The sequence below is a fragment of the Drosophila willistoni genome (genome assembly GCF_018902025.1).
Source record: "Drosophila willistoni isolate 14030-0811.24 chromosome 2L unlocalized genomic scaffold, UCI_dwil_1.1 Seg168, whole genome shotgun sequence".
Taxonomy (NCBI): Eukaryota; Metazoa; Arthropoda; class Insecta; order Diptera; family Drosophilidae; genus Drosophila; species Drosophila willistoni.
The window spans coordinates 11,132,310-11,151,324 of NW_025814047.1; the positions used below are offsets into that span (position 1 = coordinate 11,132,310).

At 38.6% G+C, this 19,015-nt stretch overlaps 1 protein-coding gene across 1 annotated transcript; it reads right to left on the minus strand.

Moving 5' to 3' along the window:
• Positions 1–1,653: 1,653 nt before the first annotated feature.
• On the minus strand, positions 1,654–2,738 carry LOC124459848. The gene is made up of 2 exons (XM_047009602.1): positions 2,532–2,738; positions 1,654–2,280 (listed from the first exon to the last, which is right to left on the minus strand). Exons 1-2 carry the CDS (start codon positions 2,736–2,738, stop codon positions 1,654–1,656), a joined length of 834 nt encoding a protein of 277 aa, XP_046865558.1.
• Positions 2,739–19,015: the final 16,277 nt, after the last annotated feature.

The window sequence follows — 19,015 nt, forward strand, 5'->3', positions numbered from 1 at the left end:
CATTATTCATTAACGATTTTCCATCAGTCATTATTAATTCGCGTGTGCCTTTGAATGCTGACGATGGCAAGCTTTGTCTCACTTATAAAGATACAGATTCATTTAGTCGGCTACAAGCTGATCTTAGAAATCCTGCATCCTTTAATCCTGGTGCATATCCAAATTCGAATTCTAGTAGATTTCTTTTGATTAACCTTCCTTTCTTAATTAACTTGGTGTTATTTTTATGCAGAAGATCCTAATTGGTGAAATTGACTCACCTGAGTTCTTGGCTCAGGTAAATCTGTTGTTATCATGTAGATGAAATATACATCCTATTATACCTTTAACTCTTAGTCGTTGTTCTACTAACCTTTTAGGGTCCTCTGCTCTGATTACAACCTTCTATTGTCTATAATCTGATCAGAGTTTTGTATTACTAACCTTAAAACATCTGCACCCCTCGGTCGGTTGCGTGGAAGATGGGCAGCTATCTGCTTGGGTTCGCCCGTAACAGGGTTTGTCCTGGTATCGTAGAGGCCACTTGAACGTACTACGCATAGTGTCGTCAACGTACGCTATAATCAATAAATAATAATATATATAAGTCAAACCAGGTTGTCTGTATAGCTATTTCAAGAACCACCAAGTTCTATCATCAGATAGCAATTCTGGAGTTCTTTAGCAAAGTCTGCTGATGATAGAAGTTGGTGGTTCTTGAATTTGGATGTGCATCCAGTTTTGCAGAATACTTTAGTTGTTGACTTCCTATTTCAGATTTTACTCTAGGTATATTTAGAGCATTTTGAATGTTGTCGTTCCGTATGTACCACGGAGCCCTCGTGATTGAGCTTAAAATCTTCGACTACGCCCTTTGTATGTTGTCGACATTGCTGGTACTTGCATTCCCCCATAGTACTGCACCGTAAGTGCAGATGGGTTTCAGTACGGAGTTGTATAGGAGGACTTTATACTTCAGACGTAGAGGGGAGAGAGCATTGATGATCCAATGTGAGCTACTCGCTTTCAGTTTTAGATGTGATTTTTTTTTTTCTTTTAGTTCGAATGCTGTACGTATTTCGGATGTTATGCGATTGACTTGTTCAATTGTCCCATGTCTATCGCGGAGGCCGAACTGGTGTGAAGGGATTGTGTTCCCCGATGCCAGAAATGAGTTTAGTCGGAGCTGCAGGACCTTCTCAAAAAGCTTCGAAAGACCCATGCTGCCATCAGCAAACTAATTGGCGTATAGGATGATGGCTGGGTTTTGGCCTTTCCCACTTTAGGAATCATGATGATAGTGGACCTTTTCCATGCTCTTGGGAAGTAGCCAATTCTTATTATAGCGTTGAAAAGTTTGCAGATGTGTTGTATGGCGATGTTGCCTTTGAAATAATCTTCTTTCGGAAGATTGACCTCGTGCCGGCTAAATTGCAAGGTTTGAATTAAATTTCAAATAGGTCGTAATCAGAATACCCAACAAACAGTGTAGAATGGTGTGTTGCCAGCTATTTGGTATCTCTATATCTTACATTCGGCCGTCCTGTTCATCCTCATCTGTCTCAGATGATAACAGCTCGTCATTTTCGGAAACAAAACGCCATAACTTCATATTATCATAACTTGTTGATGTGATATTTGGTCCTTTGACGCTTGCCGCTTTTCTCACGTCGTCTAGCGGCCATTTCGTTTTACCTCAGTGACTTCATATGGGCCTAGATACTCGCTTGCCAGCTTACGTCCTGCGACGAACTGTGTCCTCTTGACCGCTACCATATCTCCCACTCTATAGCCGTGCTCAGGCCGACGTCTTTTATCAAAATTCTTTTTATAAGCTTGTTGAGCGTTTTCAATGTTTTCTTTAGCTCGACGACGCAACTCTTCGCGCTCGATGTTTAACTGCGAAATGAGCTCTTCATTTAGGACCTTTAATAATCTTCCATCCGCGTTGTTGTGCATTTTGGTCCCAAACATTACTTCAATCGGTGATGACTTCAACGATGCATGCACATGGGAATTAATCGCTTTCTGGACCTGTGGCTTTCTGTACCATTTTGCGGAATCATGAGCCGACAGCTTTGCGATGATACTCAAGATCGAACGGTTTACTCTTTCGACTTGGCCGTTACCTCTGGCTACCCCTGTTGATGTCCACACGTGCTCCACTTTGTTTTCGTTAAGACACTCGGCAAAGGCATTGGATGTAAACGCCACTCCTCTGTCGCTGATTATACGCCTTGGGAAACCGAACACAACAGACCAGTCTGTGATCTTTTTAATAACTTCTTCATAGCCGGTTGACTTAGTGGGGAAAAGCCATACAAATTTAGAAAAAGCATCCACAGCCGTGAGAACATATTTCTATTGCTTCGCTGTCGCGTCCATCGGACCCAGATGATCTATGTGAAGCGTTTGTTTGCCCAACTTTTTACTGAAAAAATAATACAACTTATACAATTAGCAATAACTTTAGCTAATTCCCTTTCAAGATGTGGTATCCAATATTGCTGTTGGATTGAGTGCATCGTCTTTGCTGTCGAGAAATGCCCCACTTCATGCGACCCTTGGATGAAGTCTCGTTCCATCAGTTTTGGAACAGCCAACAAATCATTGCCCCTTACGACTTTATAAAGAAGACCTCCTTTCAGGCTGAAATCTTGATATGGACGTTGTTTTAAAATTTCCAATACTGCCTTGATGAAGTTGTCTTCTAGCTGGGCCTTTCTTATGCGAGTAGTCAATTCCGTTGTTACGACCATGCTTCTGAGCGGAAAACGGCTGAGAAAGTCCACGTGTTTCATCTTATCACCCAGCCGGTGAACTGCTTTAAATGTGAAGTCTTCCATGTACAAAATCCAAAATCCTCTTAGTAGTTGTCTGCTTAAACGCCGCACAGACAGTGACAAGATCAAATTTCAAACCTTCTTAGGTTTGAACCTCTTGATAGTGTCGAAACTTCTTGAGAGCGAGATAGGCTGCTTTGACCTCCAGATAATAGCTATGACGTTTGGACTCTGCTTCTGTGCTTTTTCTGCTCCAATAATAAACTGGATGAAGATACAACGCCTGCAGTATATACAAGCCCACATGCAAAATTTCAGCTCTGTAGCTCCAACGGTCTAGGAGGAGTTTGCGTTGGTCCGGACGGACATGGCTATTTGAACTCGTCGTGCTGATCAAGAATATATATACTTTATATGGTCGAAATTGCTTCCTTCTATGCGTTGCACACTTTTGACCAAAATTAATATACCCTTTTTGCAAGGGTATAAAAAATGCTTGTTGACGGGAACAATTTATTTTTTCTTAGTTGAAAATTTGGATTTGATATGCAATGCGTTATTTGCTATCAAATTGCTTTAAAGCTGGTTATAATGCATTAAATAATAATTTTAAATTACCATTTTGACCTAATTATAATGCATTTAAAATTTTTTCAAAACATTTTATTCTAATTATTTTAGCTAAATAGTTAGTGTAAAGCAAGAAAACGTTACGTACTTCGTGTTTGTTGCCACACACACAAATGCAAAGACTAATTTTTTAATGTATGCGTTCTAAACTCACTATCAGTTTTAATGAAACTTTCTTTAGCAGTAGCAGGCTTAAACCTGATATTGCTGATGCATCGGTTTTTTCCACAAACTTTTCCATATCCATATTTAGTCGGAACTGCAGGACCTTTTCAAAAAGCTTCGATAGACATGGCAGCAAACTAATTGGCCTCTAGGATGATGGCTGGGTTTTGTCCTTTCCCACTTTAGGAATCATGATGATAATGGACCTTTTCCATGCTCTTGGGAAGTAGCCAATTCTTATTATAGCGTTGAAAAGTTTGCAGATGTGTTGTATGGCGGTGTTGTCTTTGAAATAATCTTCTTTTGGAAGATTGACCTCGAGCCGGCTAAATTGCAAGGTTTGACTTAAATTTCAAATAGGTCGTAATCTAACCAGAAAATAATTTATATATATATATATAATTTTTTTTTTTTATTGATTTTAGAGACCTTTTAATTGTTAAAAAATATGCTTTGCCGGCTCGAGGTGAATTCTTTAGAGAATAAATATAAACCAGAGGACCAGTGCTATCTAAATGCCTAATGTTTGCGAAAGAATGTCGTACAATCTTACCATAGGAACTAATAAAATTATTAATCGAAATCACTGTTTACTGCCGATTGTTCCTATAGGAGCTATATTATTTAGTCACCTGATCTTGATCAAATTTGGCCAGTCATTCAAAAATTCAGCAGAGTCATTAACTCTTAAAGACTAATAATGTTAAGCTGAGTAGTATAAATTTTAATGACAATTGCGTCAAAAGTAACGAAGTTATTCATATTGTTCCTATACGAAATAATCATCTGATCAAATTTAGCATATTTAATTATAGGTCAACGAAAGTACCAAATATTTAATTATAAGACAATAGCTTAGGACAAGCTATTCACAAGCTTTCTGCTCTCTGACGTGACGGTCGTGTTTTTGCATAGCTCCTGAGTTTTTATTAATATTTATTGTTTTTTCTCAATTTTTAATTGTGCTTAATTTGTTTACACTTCCGCTGGTGTTGTTCGCTTGACTCCCTTGTGTTTTATTTCCATAATTCGCCAAATTAATCAGTTTAAACAGTTTTTTCTTTTTCGTGATTAGTGTTTGGTGCAATTACATATTTTTTTTTTCTTTTTTTTTTCTCTTTCGTCATTGCTTCTGCAGTTGCTCCCCTCATCGCCCCCATCATACCATCAGTGCTAGTGGCTTTGTTGTTCTCTCTGCTTTGTGCTTGTGCTTAGCTTCTCTCCCGCGTAATCACTTTTGTAAGGCCGCCTCTCAAAGCTCGGCTTATAACTGTTCTTGCACTCTCTGTTGTGCTGTGCACTCTAGCTGTCTCTTTGTTTTATTTGTAATTGTTGATTATTTATCAATAATTATCTTTGTGCTGTGAATTTAATTTTTCTATATATTCTTATATATATATAATTTTTTTGCCTTTCTTTCGGCTTTTCAATGGCTTGTTGTCTACCTAATTGCAAACATTCTGATCGTTTTGATGATCAGTATAGAGCAATATCTTGTTGGCTCTGCGATAATCTTATTCACTTAAAATGTGCTGGCCTCAATGGCCGCGACTACGACAAATTTTCTGGTTTGTCTGTGTCTAAGCCTGAGCTTGGCTTAATGCGATGGACTTGCCCATCTTGTGCCAGCCAGCAGCTTGATTTTAGCCGTATGTATAGGGATCTTCGTTTAAGGTTTCTTTCTTTAAACAAACTGGCCAAACAGCTGTCAAACGAGTGTGACTCTAGCGTTCAATTATTGTCGCAATTCAAATTTGTTCCACCTTCTGAGAAATTGCACAAGATATGTACCCTTGAGTTGCCTCGTAAGCAGTCGCCAGCTCTCTCTATTACTTCTTCTCCGATTTTACTTTCGCCTACACCATCTTCTTGTCCCTCTTTATGCTCTTCTTTTCAGATTGAAGTACCCATTACAAGCCCTGGTGTACCTCAATCTATCCCTCACGGGAACTCTGATCAATCACAGGATCATGCCGGCTCTCAATCACTTGCGGATCCCAATGCTCCTCCTCCTCCACTAACTGTAGTGCCCCATCGCAAACAATTATTTATTTCTAGGCTTGCTCCAGATACTTCTGAGTCGTCTGTGGCAGCTTACATTGGTAATATTTGCCCTGCTAAGGTTTTAATTCAAAAGTTTAAGTTTTCTAGGCCTCGCGAAATCTCCTCTTTTAAAATTACAGTACCAAATGAGTACTTCTCAGCTATGGTTGACCCTAATTTTTGGCCAGAGGGCCTAGTTGTACACGAGTTTGCGCCCAATAAGCGCTCTCGTCCGTTGCCTGTCCACCTTCCTACTTTATCTTCTGCTTCAAAAAACTAATAACATCTAGTCTTTGCATTCATTATTAAAATGTAAGAGGACTTCTTACCAAGCTGTCGAACCTTTTCTGTGATAGCCAAACCTTTTCAGCTGACATATTAGCTTTCTCTGAAACTTGGCTTAACTCCTCTGTTCTAGATAATGAAATTCTTTCTAATAATTTTATTTCTTATAGGCTTGATCGTGTTGGTCGTCGTGGCGGTGGAGTACTCATTGCTGTAAACTCGAATCTGTCTTCAAGTGTGGTGCCGATTGATCTCCCCTTAGGTGTTGAGTTTATTTGCGTCGAAGTTACATGTTCTAACTTTAGCCTATATATCTCTTGTTCTTATATTCCTCCAGCTTCTGATACCATGATCTACGTGCACCATGCTGATGCTTTACGAACTATTTTTGGTCGTCTTAAAGATCGGGATGTTCTTATAGTTTTAGGTGATTTTAACTTGCCTAATATTTCTTGGCTTGTTGATGATAATCTATCTTTCTTAATTCCTTCATCTCAACATGTTTTTCTTGATAGCCTACTTGAATGTCCACTATATCAGTTGAATTCTTTCCTTAACTGTTCTAAAAGAATCCTTGATCTTGTTTTTGTCTCTGATCCCACTGTTAGTGCTGTATCGCAAACACAGCCACTAGTGAAACCTGAAGATCCTTATCATCCTACCATTGAAGTTACTATTTCTTACAATTCCGTTACTAATTTATTTAAAAACATCTCAAATTCTCGTCGTAGATGTTTTCGTAAAACAAATTTCAATCTTCTTAACAGCCTTATTTTCTCTTTTGATTGGTCGTTTCTATTTGAGTGCTGCGATATAGATTGTGCAGTGAAGTTTTTCTATTCTGCTCTTACTTCTCTAATTGATAAATGCGTTCCTTATGTGAATGTCTCTACCGTCTCCAGCTCGCCAGTCTGGTTCACACGTAGGCTCTCTAATCTTCGTAACATTAAATCGAGATATTTTAAAAGATTTAAAAAAACTGGTTCGCGACTTGACTATGCAAATTATTGTATAGCCAAATCTCAATTTTGTCTCTTAAATACTCAATGCTACAACAATTATCTCGTTCGCTGTAAGGCTGAATTTTATAATAACCCCAAAAGATTTTACAACTTTGTCAATTCCAAAAGACGCTCTAATGTCCTACCTTCCACCTTCAGACTTAACGACCAGTCTGCTAATAATGATTTAGATATTGCAGATCTGTTTGCTAAATTTTTTCAGTCGACATATTCTACTACTGTTTCGGATCCCACACCCTATCCCTTTTCAATCCCACATTTAAATTGTATGTTTTTTCCCAGTATTACTGAAGACTGTATTCTCTCTAGCTTGTCATCTATGAAGTCTTCCTTCGTTCCCGGGCCTGATGATATACCTAGTTGCATCCTTAAAATGTGTTCTATTTCCCTATCTAAGCCTTTAGCTCGGTTATTCTTTATATCGAGTGAGACTTGTAGATTTCCTGATATTTGGAAGGAGTCATTTATTATTCCGCTTTTTAAAAAGGGTAGCAAATCGGATGTTTCCAACTACCGTGGCATTGCCAAACTTTCGGCAATACCTAAACTGTTTGAGAAAATTATTACGTCTTCTCTTCAACATCTATCCAGATCCACTATTTCTCCTTGTCAGCATGGTTTCATGAAAGGTCGTTCGTCGCTTACCAACCTTTTAGAATTGACTACCCTTGTACACCATGGCTTCCGTAAAAAGTGTCAAACTGATGTTATTTATACTGACTTCAGTAAGGCTTTTGATACGGTTGATCATTCTTTGCTTCTCGCGAAACTTAACATCATGGGTTTTTCACCAAAATTATTGGGTTGGTTAAAGTCGTATCTTATTGGCAGAACCCAAAAGGTGTCTTTTCGTTCCTCGATATCTAAAACTGTTCGAGTTACGTCAGGTGTACCCCAAGGCAGTCATCTGGGCCCACTATTATTTACATTGTTTATAAATGATTTGCCTTTGGCCTTGGCGCATTCACGCGTGCTCATGTTTGCGGATGACGTCAAGATTTGTTATTCCTATAATGATCCTTCTTTCCAACAGTACTTGCAATCAGATCTCGATGCGTTCTGTGATTGGTGCCACGTTAATAAATTACACCTTAATGCCTCTAAGTGTTCTTTTATGACTTTCAGTCGTTTGTCTCCGCTCCTAGCTCATTACTCTATTAAGTCTGTTCTGTTAGATTGTGTTCCATCATTCAAAGACTTAGGCGTTATGTTTGACCCTAAACTTTCATTTAATGTTCATATTTCTTCAATTGTCAACAGAGCAAGCTGCCTTCTCGGCTTCATTAAACGTTGGGCCAAAGAATTTGATGATCCCTATGTAACAAAGGTTTTATACACTTCGTTAGTTCGCCCTACTCTAGAATATTGCTCGCCAGTGTGGAACCCGCAATATGATGTTCACCAGCGTAGTATTGAATCGGTACAGAAGCAATTCCTAAAGTTTGCGCTACGCGGTCTAAATTGGGACCCGGGTCTTCGCCTACCTTCTTATTCTGATAGACTTCTTCTTATTAATCTTCCTTCACTTTATAACCGTAGGCTTGTTTTTGGCATTCTCTTTCTCCATAAACTAGTCAACGGCGAAGTCATTTCTACCAATTTACTAGATACGCTGTATTTTTGTGTTCCCTCACGTCGGACCAGAAACTTTTTTCCTATTCACCTTAGTAGATGTCTGACTAACTACTCTCTTCACGAACCTCTTCGTGTTCTTTGCCAATCTTTTAACAACCTTTCTCACCTTATCTCTCCTCATCTTTCTGTCACTTCTCTTCGCGCTATACTTTTTAATCATCTACAGCGAAACCAATGAAAATATTCTGGACTTGGATTGGCTGCAACTCATCCCTGGCCACATTGGCTGTGAATCGGGGCATAGCTGGCACCTTGTGCAAATAAAACACCTCCACCGGGCCGGGGATGTTTAGTTGTGTATAAAGCTAAGCTACCTTCTTTATTTAATTACTATCTGTCTTTAGCTTAAGCTTTTTCGTCGACTGCTGTGTTAGTTGACGTAAATAAATAAATAAATAAATAAATAAATAAATACCGAAGTTATTAAGAGAATTCACCGTTTTGTGACTTTGTCGTTTTTTTGGGAGCTGTATGATACGGATGTTGTTCGATCCGTCTGAATCCGAGATACACAACTGGTGCAGTACATACAAGCCTACATGCAAAATTTTAGCTCTGTAGCGGTATAAATATCAAGGAGATAACTTCGGTTGTGTAGATGTAAATGTCAAAAACTCTTTTTTTTGAAAATTAATTTATCAATACGCAGACCAAGCATTTAAGAAATCACACTTTCCCTTTTAGATTTGCTGGGTCCCTCGTGAAGGTTTCTCCTGCTTAGATGTTTGTTGTATGGCTTTGTCAATCGATGATTTCGTAGCAAGAGTGCCTGATGTTGGCTACTATACTAAGAATTCGATAGTACGACGAACATTTATCCATGATTGAATTCAGGACGGAGCAAAAGGTTGCTCGCATCCAGAATCTACAAGGTCACTCATAGCTATGGTGCTGTATATATTGTCTGGACGTTGACGCGTACAATGCGAAGTACGTTCAAGTGGCCCATACGACACCAGGACATAGCCTGTTTCGCGCGAGCCCAAGCAGAGCGCTGTCAACCTCCCGCCCGACCGACCCTGTAGGAAATCTAGACGCTATTACTTTCTAATCTCAACGACATTGGGTTTCCACCTCTTTTCTTTTCTTGGGTTCGAGAATATTAAACAAATAGAAACCAGAAGGTACTTTTCAAGTCTTCTTTTTCCAATTCCCTTCCTGTGACATATGGTGTACCTCAAGGTAGTCATTTTGGCCCTCTGCTTTTCACATTATTCATTAACGATTTTCCATCAGTCATTATTAATTCGCGTGTGCCTTTGAATGCTGACGATGGCAAGCTTTGTCTCACTTATAAAGATACAGATTCATTTAGTCGTCATTTAGTTACAAGCTGATCTTAGAATTCCTGCATCCTTTAATCCTGGTGCATATCCAAATTCGAATTCTAGTAGATTTCTTTTGATTAACCTTCCTTTCTTAATTAACTTGGTGTTATTTTTATGCAGAAGATCCTAATTGGTGAAATTGACTCACCTGAGTTCTTGGCTCAGGTAAATCTGTTGTTATCATGTAGATGAAATATACATCCTATTATACCTTTAACTCTTAGTCGTTGTTCTACTAACCTTTTAGGGTCCTCTGCTCTGATTACAACCTTCTATTGTCTATAATCTGATCAGAGTTTTCTATTACTAACCTTAAAACATCTGCACTCCTCGGTCGGTTGGGTGGAAGATGGGCAGCTATCTGCTTGGGTTCGCCCGTAACAGGGTTTGTCCTGGTATCGTAGAGGCCACTTGAACGTACTACGCATAGTGTCGTCAACGTACGCTATAATCAATAAATAATAATATATATAAGTCAAACCAGGTTGTCTGTATAGCTATTTCAAGAACCACCAAGTTCTATCATCAGATAGCAATTCTGGAGTTCTTTAGCAAAGTCTGCTGATGATAGAAGTTGGTGGTTCTTGAATTTGGATGTGCATCCAGTTTTGCAGAATACTTTAGTTGTTGACTTCCTATTTCAGATTTTACTCTAGGTATATTTAGAGCATTTTGAATGTTGTCGTTCCGTATGTACCACGGAGCCCTCGTGATTGAGCTTAAAATCTTCGACTACGCCCTTTGTATGTTGTCGACATTGCTGGTACTTGCATTCCCCCATAGTACTGCACCGTAAGTGCAGATGGGTTTCAGTACGGAGTTGTATAGGAGGACTTTATACTTCAGACGTAGAGGGGAGAGAGCATTGATGATCCAATGTGAGCTACTCGCTTTCAGTTTTAGATGTGATTTTTTTTTTCTTTTAGTTCGAATGCTGTACGTATTTCGGATGTTATGCGATTGACTTGTTCAATTGTCCCATGTCTATCGCGGAGGCCGAACTGGTGTGAAGGGATTGTGTTCCCCGATGCCAGAAATGAGTTTAGTCGGAGCTGCAGGACCTTCTCAAAAAGCTTCGAAAGACCCATGCTGCCATCAGCAAACTAATTGGCGTATAGAATGATGGCTGGGTTTTGGCCTTTCCCACTTTAGGAATCATGATGATAGTGGATTTTTTCCATGCTCTTGGGAAGTAGCCAATTCTTATTATAGCGTTGAAAAGTTTGCAGATGTGTTGTATGGCGATGTTGCCTTTGAAATAATCTTCTTTCGGAAGATTGACCTCGTGCCGGCTAAATTGCAAGGTTTGAATTAAATTTCAAATAGGTCGTAATCAGAATACCCAACAAACAGTGTAGAATGGTGTGTTGCCAGCTATTTGGTATCTCTATATCTTACATTCGGCCGTCCTGTTCATCCTCATCTGTCTCAGATGATAACAGCTCGTCATTTTCGGAAACAAAACTCCATAACTTCATATTATCATAACTTGTTGATGTGATATTTGGTCCTTTGACGCTTGCCGCTTTTCTCACGTCACGAAAAAAAAACTTTCACTCGTTGCAGAGGACGGACGTGTTTTTTTTGCGCTTATCAACTTTTATTTTTTCTCGCGATTAAATACTTTTACATAACTCTTAAATTATCGGTTTAATTAATAACAATTACAACATCCGAATTTTATTTTCATTTCGCGAATTCTTGCTGTCGTTTTTGTTTAAATTTAAATAAAATCAAAACTTACAACAATACTTGCATTAGCGGTGTTGTTGTTTTGTTTATCTCTTTTGCTTTTGTGTCTTTACCGTTTTAACTAACTCTCGCGCTCTTGCGTGCAAATTGTTGTTGCATGTGTTCAATTTGACGCGCTCTCCCGCTCTTTCCTATTCTTGATTGATTTGCGCTCTCGTCTTTTGCCTACCCGCGACTCTGTGATACGTGTTTTTGTTTTTGTGTTTTCATTTCTTTTTATTCTTTAGTTGTGAAGGCTTACTCTGCACATTAACCCTTGTGTCAGAACTGGTCAGTATATTCTTATACACAGATTTTTTACCTTTAGAATTTTTATTTTTTATTTTTTTGTATTTCCTTTTGTAATTAAATTAAACTTTTGATAAAATGGTTGTCTGCTCAAAAAATAATTGCATAGTTGCCACTAATGCGGTTGACTCCCATGATTATATTCTTTGTTGGTTGTGTGACAATGCGGTTCACGTCAAGTGTGCAGGTTACACAGGCAGAATCAAGGAGTCTATTGCTAAAGGTGGTGGCTTAAAATATGGATGTGATGCTTGCCGGGAGGTCGAGAATGAGATGCGCTCTTTCATGAGGCGGACTAGAGATAGTTTTGACACTTTAAGGGAAGGTTTTAATAAACTCCAAGTGGAGTTTACTGCGGTGGAGACTCAGTTCAGAAGTTTATCGCTTATGAATGAGTCTCCGAAACGTAAAAGGACCAGTCCTTGGGGTGTTTCTGTATCTGTAGATCCGCCAGCGTCTCTTATCGTCCCCGACCGGTCTCATGCACCGTCCACTCCTAATGTACAGCAATTAATATCGTTTAAGAGCCCGGTTGTGAATGCTATTAGTAATGAATTACCGGTATCACCTGGGAATGATCTCTTAAAAACGATGCCTATTGTAGTGTCCGATGTGTCTGGGCAATTACCCATTCCAATGGAAATTGCCGATAGTTCTAAAAGTATCGAGGGCCCCGTGAACAAGTTGACTGCTGCAGTGGGTGACTTGTCCAACGTTACTGCTGCGGCTGACGCTTCGGGACCGCGGTCTTTCGTTGGCATACCACCAAAGAAACATATATTTGTTTCTAGGCTAGACCCTGTTGTCACATCTGATGATGTAATAGCCTATATTCGGAAGAAAGTTAACGTCTCGAATATTGCGGTGGAGAAGTTTAAATTTTCTTATTCTCGGGACATTTCGTCCTTTAAAATTAGTGTTTCTGCCAATATCTTCGACAATATATGTCGAGAAGATTTTTGGCCGAAACATATAATAGTTAAGGAATATACTGTAAAAAAGAAAAATCTGCAACCAATTCGCTTGCCAACAACAACAACTAATACTATTCCTGCCACATCAGCATCTGCTGGTGTGTCAAAAAACTAGCTTCGTCCCTTAACCTGGGTTACCAGAACGTTAGAGGACTGAAATCTAAACTTCCTAATCTCTATGTAGATAGTCTTTCTTTTGAGCATAACATTCTAGCTTTCACAGAGACGTGGCTAAAACCTGATATTGCTGATGCATCGGATTTTTCCACAAACTTTTCTATTTTCAGACGTGACCGGATTTCTCGCATAGGTGGTGGCGTTCTGATAGCTGTGGATGCTGCTTTATCATCTGAAATGATTCAATTTTCTAGTACCCAGGAGATTGAGTTTGTCGGTGTTAAAGTAAATTTTAAATCTTTTAATGCTTTCATTACTTGTTCCTATATTCCACCATTGTCAGACATGGTGGTATATTTAAATCATTTAGAGGCAATTCAGTTTGTCTCCTCTTTAGTTTCGAGTCAAGACATGCTCATAGTTGTAGGTGATTTTAATTTACCCGCTTTAGCATGGTCACTAACAGATGAATCTACCACGTTGCTACCCTCTTTGTCACATGACTTTATTGATGGCCTTCTAGGCTTATCTTTATCCCAAGTCAATCCTGTCTTAAATTCTAATGGAAAATCGTTAGATCTTATTTTTGTATTGGATTCTTCTTATTGTGAGGTTTCTAGGATCGAACCATTTGTTCTTCCAGAAGACAAATTTCATCCTACATTAAATTTAAAAATTGATTTGCCCTTGCTTTCACCATTACTTGGTTCAAATGAGTTACCACTAACTAGGTGCTTTCGTAAGACTGACTTTGCCAGCCTTAATGAAAACATTGCTACTACCGATTGGTCTTATCTGTACAATTGTAGTGATATGAACTCGGCTGTTCGTTTTTTCTATGATACTCTGAATTCACTCTTTGATATTTGTGTGCCTCTTGGTAGGCTGGAGCGGCCTAACAAACCTCCCTGGTTCTCTCGCGAGCTATCCAATTTGAAAAATGTGAAGACACGATATTATAAGAAGTTCCAAAAAACACGTCGTTCATCAGATTATGCTCTGTATACAGTCGCTCGTTCAAAATTCATGATGCTTAATACACAATGCTATAAGAATTATCTTCAGCGGTGTAAGCTTCAGTTTTCTTCTGACCCTAAACAATTTTATAATTTTGTTAATTCTAAACGTAGGACCTCTGTGCACCAATCTTTTTTGTCTTTTCAAAATAAAAAAGCGAGCACTGATCAGGCAATTGCCGATATGTTTGCGAGTTTTTTCAAAACAACTTATTCCTCAACGGAATATCGAGCAAGTCCGTATCCTTATCATTTAAAAAAGGCTAATTGCATTTTCAATCCAGTGATTGATGAAAGTTCTATTCTTACCGAACTTAAATTATATCATTTAAAAAAGGCTAATTGCATTTTCAATCCAGTGATTGATGAAAGTTCTATTCTTACCGAACTTAAATTAGTTAAACCTGTTTATTCTCCGGGGCCAGACGGTATTCCTGGATGTATACTCAGGTTCTGTGCAAACGCATTATGTAAACCCATTTTAAAATTGTTTCTATTGTCTGTAGAATCTTCCTCTTTTCCATCTATTTGGAAGGAGTCGTATATTATTCCTCTGCATAAAAATGGCAAAAAGTCCGAAGCCTCTAACTATAGGGGTATCTCAAAATTGTCCGCTATTCCGAAAGCTTTTGAGAAAATTATAACTTCTCAATTGCAACATTTTTGCAGCTCTATTATTTCGCCATCCCAACATGGGTTTGTGAAACGTAGATCTACAACCACTAACCTTTTAGAATTTACATCAATAATTATCAAGGGGTTCAAAAATGGTAAACAAACTGATGTCATATACACTGACTTCAACAAAGCCTTTGATTCCGTTAATCATACCCTATTACTTTCTAAGCTGAGCGACATTGGGTTTCCACCCCTTTTCCTTTCTTGGGTTCGAGAATATTTAACAAATAGAAAACAGAAGGTACTTTTTAAGTCTTCTTTTTCCGTTTCCATTTCTGTGACTTCTGGTGTACCTCAAGGTAGTCATCTTGGCCCTCTGCTCTTCACACTATTTATTAACGATCTTCCATCAGTCATTGTTCATTCGCGTGTGCTTATGTATGCTGACGATGTCAAGCTTTGTCTTACTTATAAAGATACAGATTCATTTAGTCGGCTACAAGCTGATCTTAAAAACTTTCAATCCTGGTGCCAGTTTAATCTACTAAATCTTAACACTACCAAATGTAAGGTAATGACTTTTTTTCGTAACTCTCCTCAACTGGTCACTTATATTCTAAACAACAGCCCTTTAGAACGTCTAAATAATATGAATGATTTGGGCGTACTTATGGACCATAAGTTAAATTTTAACACCCATATTTCCACCACGGTCGCAAAGGCCATGAGTGTCCTGGGTTTCATTAAATGATGGTCAAAAGAATTTGATGACCCCTATACAACTAAAGTTCTTTTTACTTCGCTTGTCCGTCCTATTTTAGAGTATGGATCTTGCATTAGGTCACCTCAATATGAGTCGCACCAGATTAGACTAGAATCCGTTCAAAAGCAGTTCTTGCTATTTGCTCTTCGTGGCTTAAGCTGGGATCGCAATGTCAATTTGCCTTCGTATTCTAGTAGACTTCTCTTGATTAACCTTCCGTCCCTAACTAACCGTAGAATTATGCTTGGTGTCATTTTTATGCACAAGCTCCTAATTGGTGATATCGACTCGCCTGAGTTATTAGCTCAGGTGAATCTGTCGGTACCATGTAGACGGAGTAGACATCCTTTAATACCTTTATCCCTTAGTCGTTGTTCTTCTAACTATGCTATGCATGAACCTTTTAGGGTCCTCTGCTCTGATTACAATCTTCTATCCCCTGTAATTTAGTTAATAGATAGCTATAGTATTATGTGTTTGTCTGTCTTTTCTATTGTGAATTTTGTCCACGCGATTCGTGCCGTGCGTTATACGGCTGCACCCCTCGGTCGGTCGGGTGGGAGGTGGGCAGTTATCTGCTTGGGCTCGCGCGTAACAGGCTTTGTCCTGGTGTCGTAGGGGCCACTTGAACGCACTGCGCATAGTATCGTCAACGTCCGCTATAGTCATAGCGGCCATTTCGTTTTACCTCAGTGACTTCATATGGGCCTAGATACTCGCTTGCCAGCTTACGTCCTGCGACGAACTGTGTCCTCTTGACCGCTACCATATCTCCCACTCTATAGCCGTGCTCAGGCCGACGTCTTTTATCAAAATTCTTTTTAAAAGCTTGTTGAGCGTTTTCAATGTTTTCTTTTGCTCGACGACGCAACTCTTCGCGCTCGATGTTAAACTGTGAAATGAGCTCTTCATTTAGGACCTCTAATAATCTTCCATCCGCGTTGTTGTGCATTTTGGTCCCAAACATTACTTCAATCGGTGATGACTTCAACGATGCATGCACATGGGAATTAATCGCTTTCTGGACCTGTGGCTTTCTGTACCATTTTGCGGAATCATGAGCCGACAGCTTTGCGATGATACTCAAGATCGAACGGTTCTTCATAGCCGGTTGACTTAGTGGGGAAAAGCCATACAAATTTAGAAAAAGCATCCACAGTCGTGAGAACATATTTCTATTGCTTCGCTGTCGCGTCCATCGGACCCAGATGATCTACGTGAAGCGTTTGTTTGCCCAACTTTTTACTGAAAAAATAATACAACTTATACAATTAGCAATAACTTTAGCTACTTCCCTTTCAAGATGTGGTATCCAATATTGCTGTTGGATTGAGTGCATCGTCTTTGCTGTCGAGAAATGCCCCACTTCATGCGACCCTTGGATGAAGTCTCGTTCCATCAGTTTTGGAACAGCCAACAAATCATTGCCCCTTACGACTTTATAAAGAAGACCTCCTTTCAGGCTGAAATCTTGATATGGACGTTGTAGTAGTTGTCTGCTTTAACGCCGCACAGACAGTGACAAGATCAAATTTCAAACCTTATCACCCAGCCGGTGAACTGCTTTAAATATGAAGTCTTCCATGTACAAAATCCAAAATCCTCTTAGTAGTTGTCTGCTTTAACGCCGCACAGACAGTGACAAGATCAAATTTCAAACCTTCTTAGGTTTGAACCTCTTGATAGTGTCGAAACTTCTTGAGAGCGAGATAGGCTGCTTTGACCTCCAGATAATAGCTATGACGTTTGGACTCTGCTTCTGTGCTTTTTCTGCTCCAATAATAAACTGGATGAAGATACAACGCCTGCAGTATATACAAGCCCACATGCAAAATTTCAGCTCTGTAGCTCCAACGGTCTAGGAGGAGTTTGCGTTGGTCCGGACGGACATGGCTATTTGAACTCGTCGTGCTGATCAAGAATATATATACTTTATATGGTCGAAATTGCTTCCTTCTATGCGTTGCACACTTTTGACCAAAATTAATATACCCTTTTTGCAAGGGTATAAAAAATGCTTGTTGACGGGAACAATTTATTTTTTCTTAATTGAAAATTTGGATTTGATATGCAATGCGTTATTTGCTATCAAATTGCTTTAAAGCTGGTTATAATGCATTAAATAATAATTTTACATTACCATTTTGACCTAATTATAATGCATTTAAAATTTTTTCAAAACATTTTATTCTAATTATTTTAGCTAAATAGTTAGTGTAAAGCAAGAAAACGTTACGTACTTCGTGTTTGTTGCCACACACACAAATGCAAAGACTAATTTTTTAATGTATGCGTTCTAAACTCACTATCAGTTTTAATAAAACTTTCTTTAGCAGTAGCAGGCTTAAACCTGATATTGCTGATGCATCGGTTTTTTCCACAAACTTTTCCATATCCATATTTAGTCGGAACTGCAGGACCTTTTCAAAAAGCTTCGATAGACATGGCAGCAAACTAATTGGCCTCTAGGATGATGGCTGGGTTTTGTCCTTTCCCACTTTAGGAATCATGATGATAATGGACCTTTTCCATGCTCTTGGGAAGTAGCCAATTCTTATTATAGCGTTGAAAAGTTTGCAGATGTGTTGTATGGCGGTGTTGCCTTTGAAATAATCTTCTTTTGGAAGATTGACCTCGAGCCGGCTAAATTGCAAGGTTTGACTTAAATTTCAAATAGGTCGTAATCTAACCAGAAAATAATTTATATATATATATATAATTTTTTTTTTTTATTGATTTTAGAGACCTTTTAATTGTTAGAAAATATGCTTTGCCGGCTCGAGGTGAATTCTTTAGAGAATAAATATAAACCAGAGGACCAGTGCTATCTAAATGCCTAATGTTTGCGAAAGAATGTCGTACAATCTTACCATAGGAACTAATAAAATTATTAATCGAAATCACTGTTTACTGCCGATTGTTCCTATAGGAGCTATATTATTTAGTCACCTGATCTTGATCAAATTTGGCCAGTCATTCAAAAATTCAGCAGAGTCATTAACTCTTAAAGACTAATAATGTTAAGCTGAGTAGTATAAATTTTAATGACAATTGCGTCAAAAGTAACGAAGTTATTCATATTGTTCCTATACGAAATAATCATCTGATCAAATTTAGCATATTTAATTATAGGTCAACGAAAGTACCAAATATTTAATTATAAGACAATAGCTTAGGAAATACCGAAGTTATTAAGAGAATTCACCGTTTTGTGACTTTATCGTTTTTTTGGGAGCTGTATGATACGGATGTTGTTCGATCCGTCTGAATCCGAGATACACAACTGGTGCAGTACATACAAGCCTACATGCAAAATTTTAGCTCTGTAGCGGTATAAATATCAAGGAGATAACTTCGGTTGTGCAGATGTAAATGTAAAAAACTCTTTTTTTGAAAATTAATTTATCAATACGCAGACCAAGCATTTAAGAAATCACACTTTCCCTTTTAGATTTGCTGGGTCCCTCGTGAAGGTTTCTCCTGCTTAGATGTTTGTTGTATGGCTTTGTCAATCGATGATTTCGTAGCAAGAGTGCCTGATGTTGGCTACTATACTAAGAATTCGATAGTACGACGAACATTTATCCATGATTGAATTCAGGACGGAGCAAAAGGTT

What these genes read in the sequence shown, in the direction of transcription:
- LOC124459848 (XM_047009602.1), bottom strand. Translation starts at nt 2,738, where the DNA reads ATGGTCGTAACAACGGAATTGACTACTCGCATAAGAAAGGCCCAGCTA. An exon ending in TCATCCAAGGGTCGCATGAA is followed by an intron (nt 2,281 to 2,531) that starts GTGGGGCATTTC and finishes TTCCCCACTAAG; the next exon opens with TCAACCGGCTATGAAGAAGT.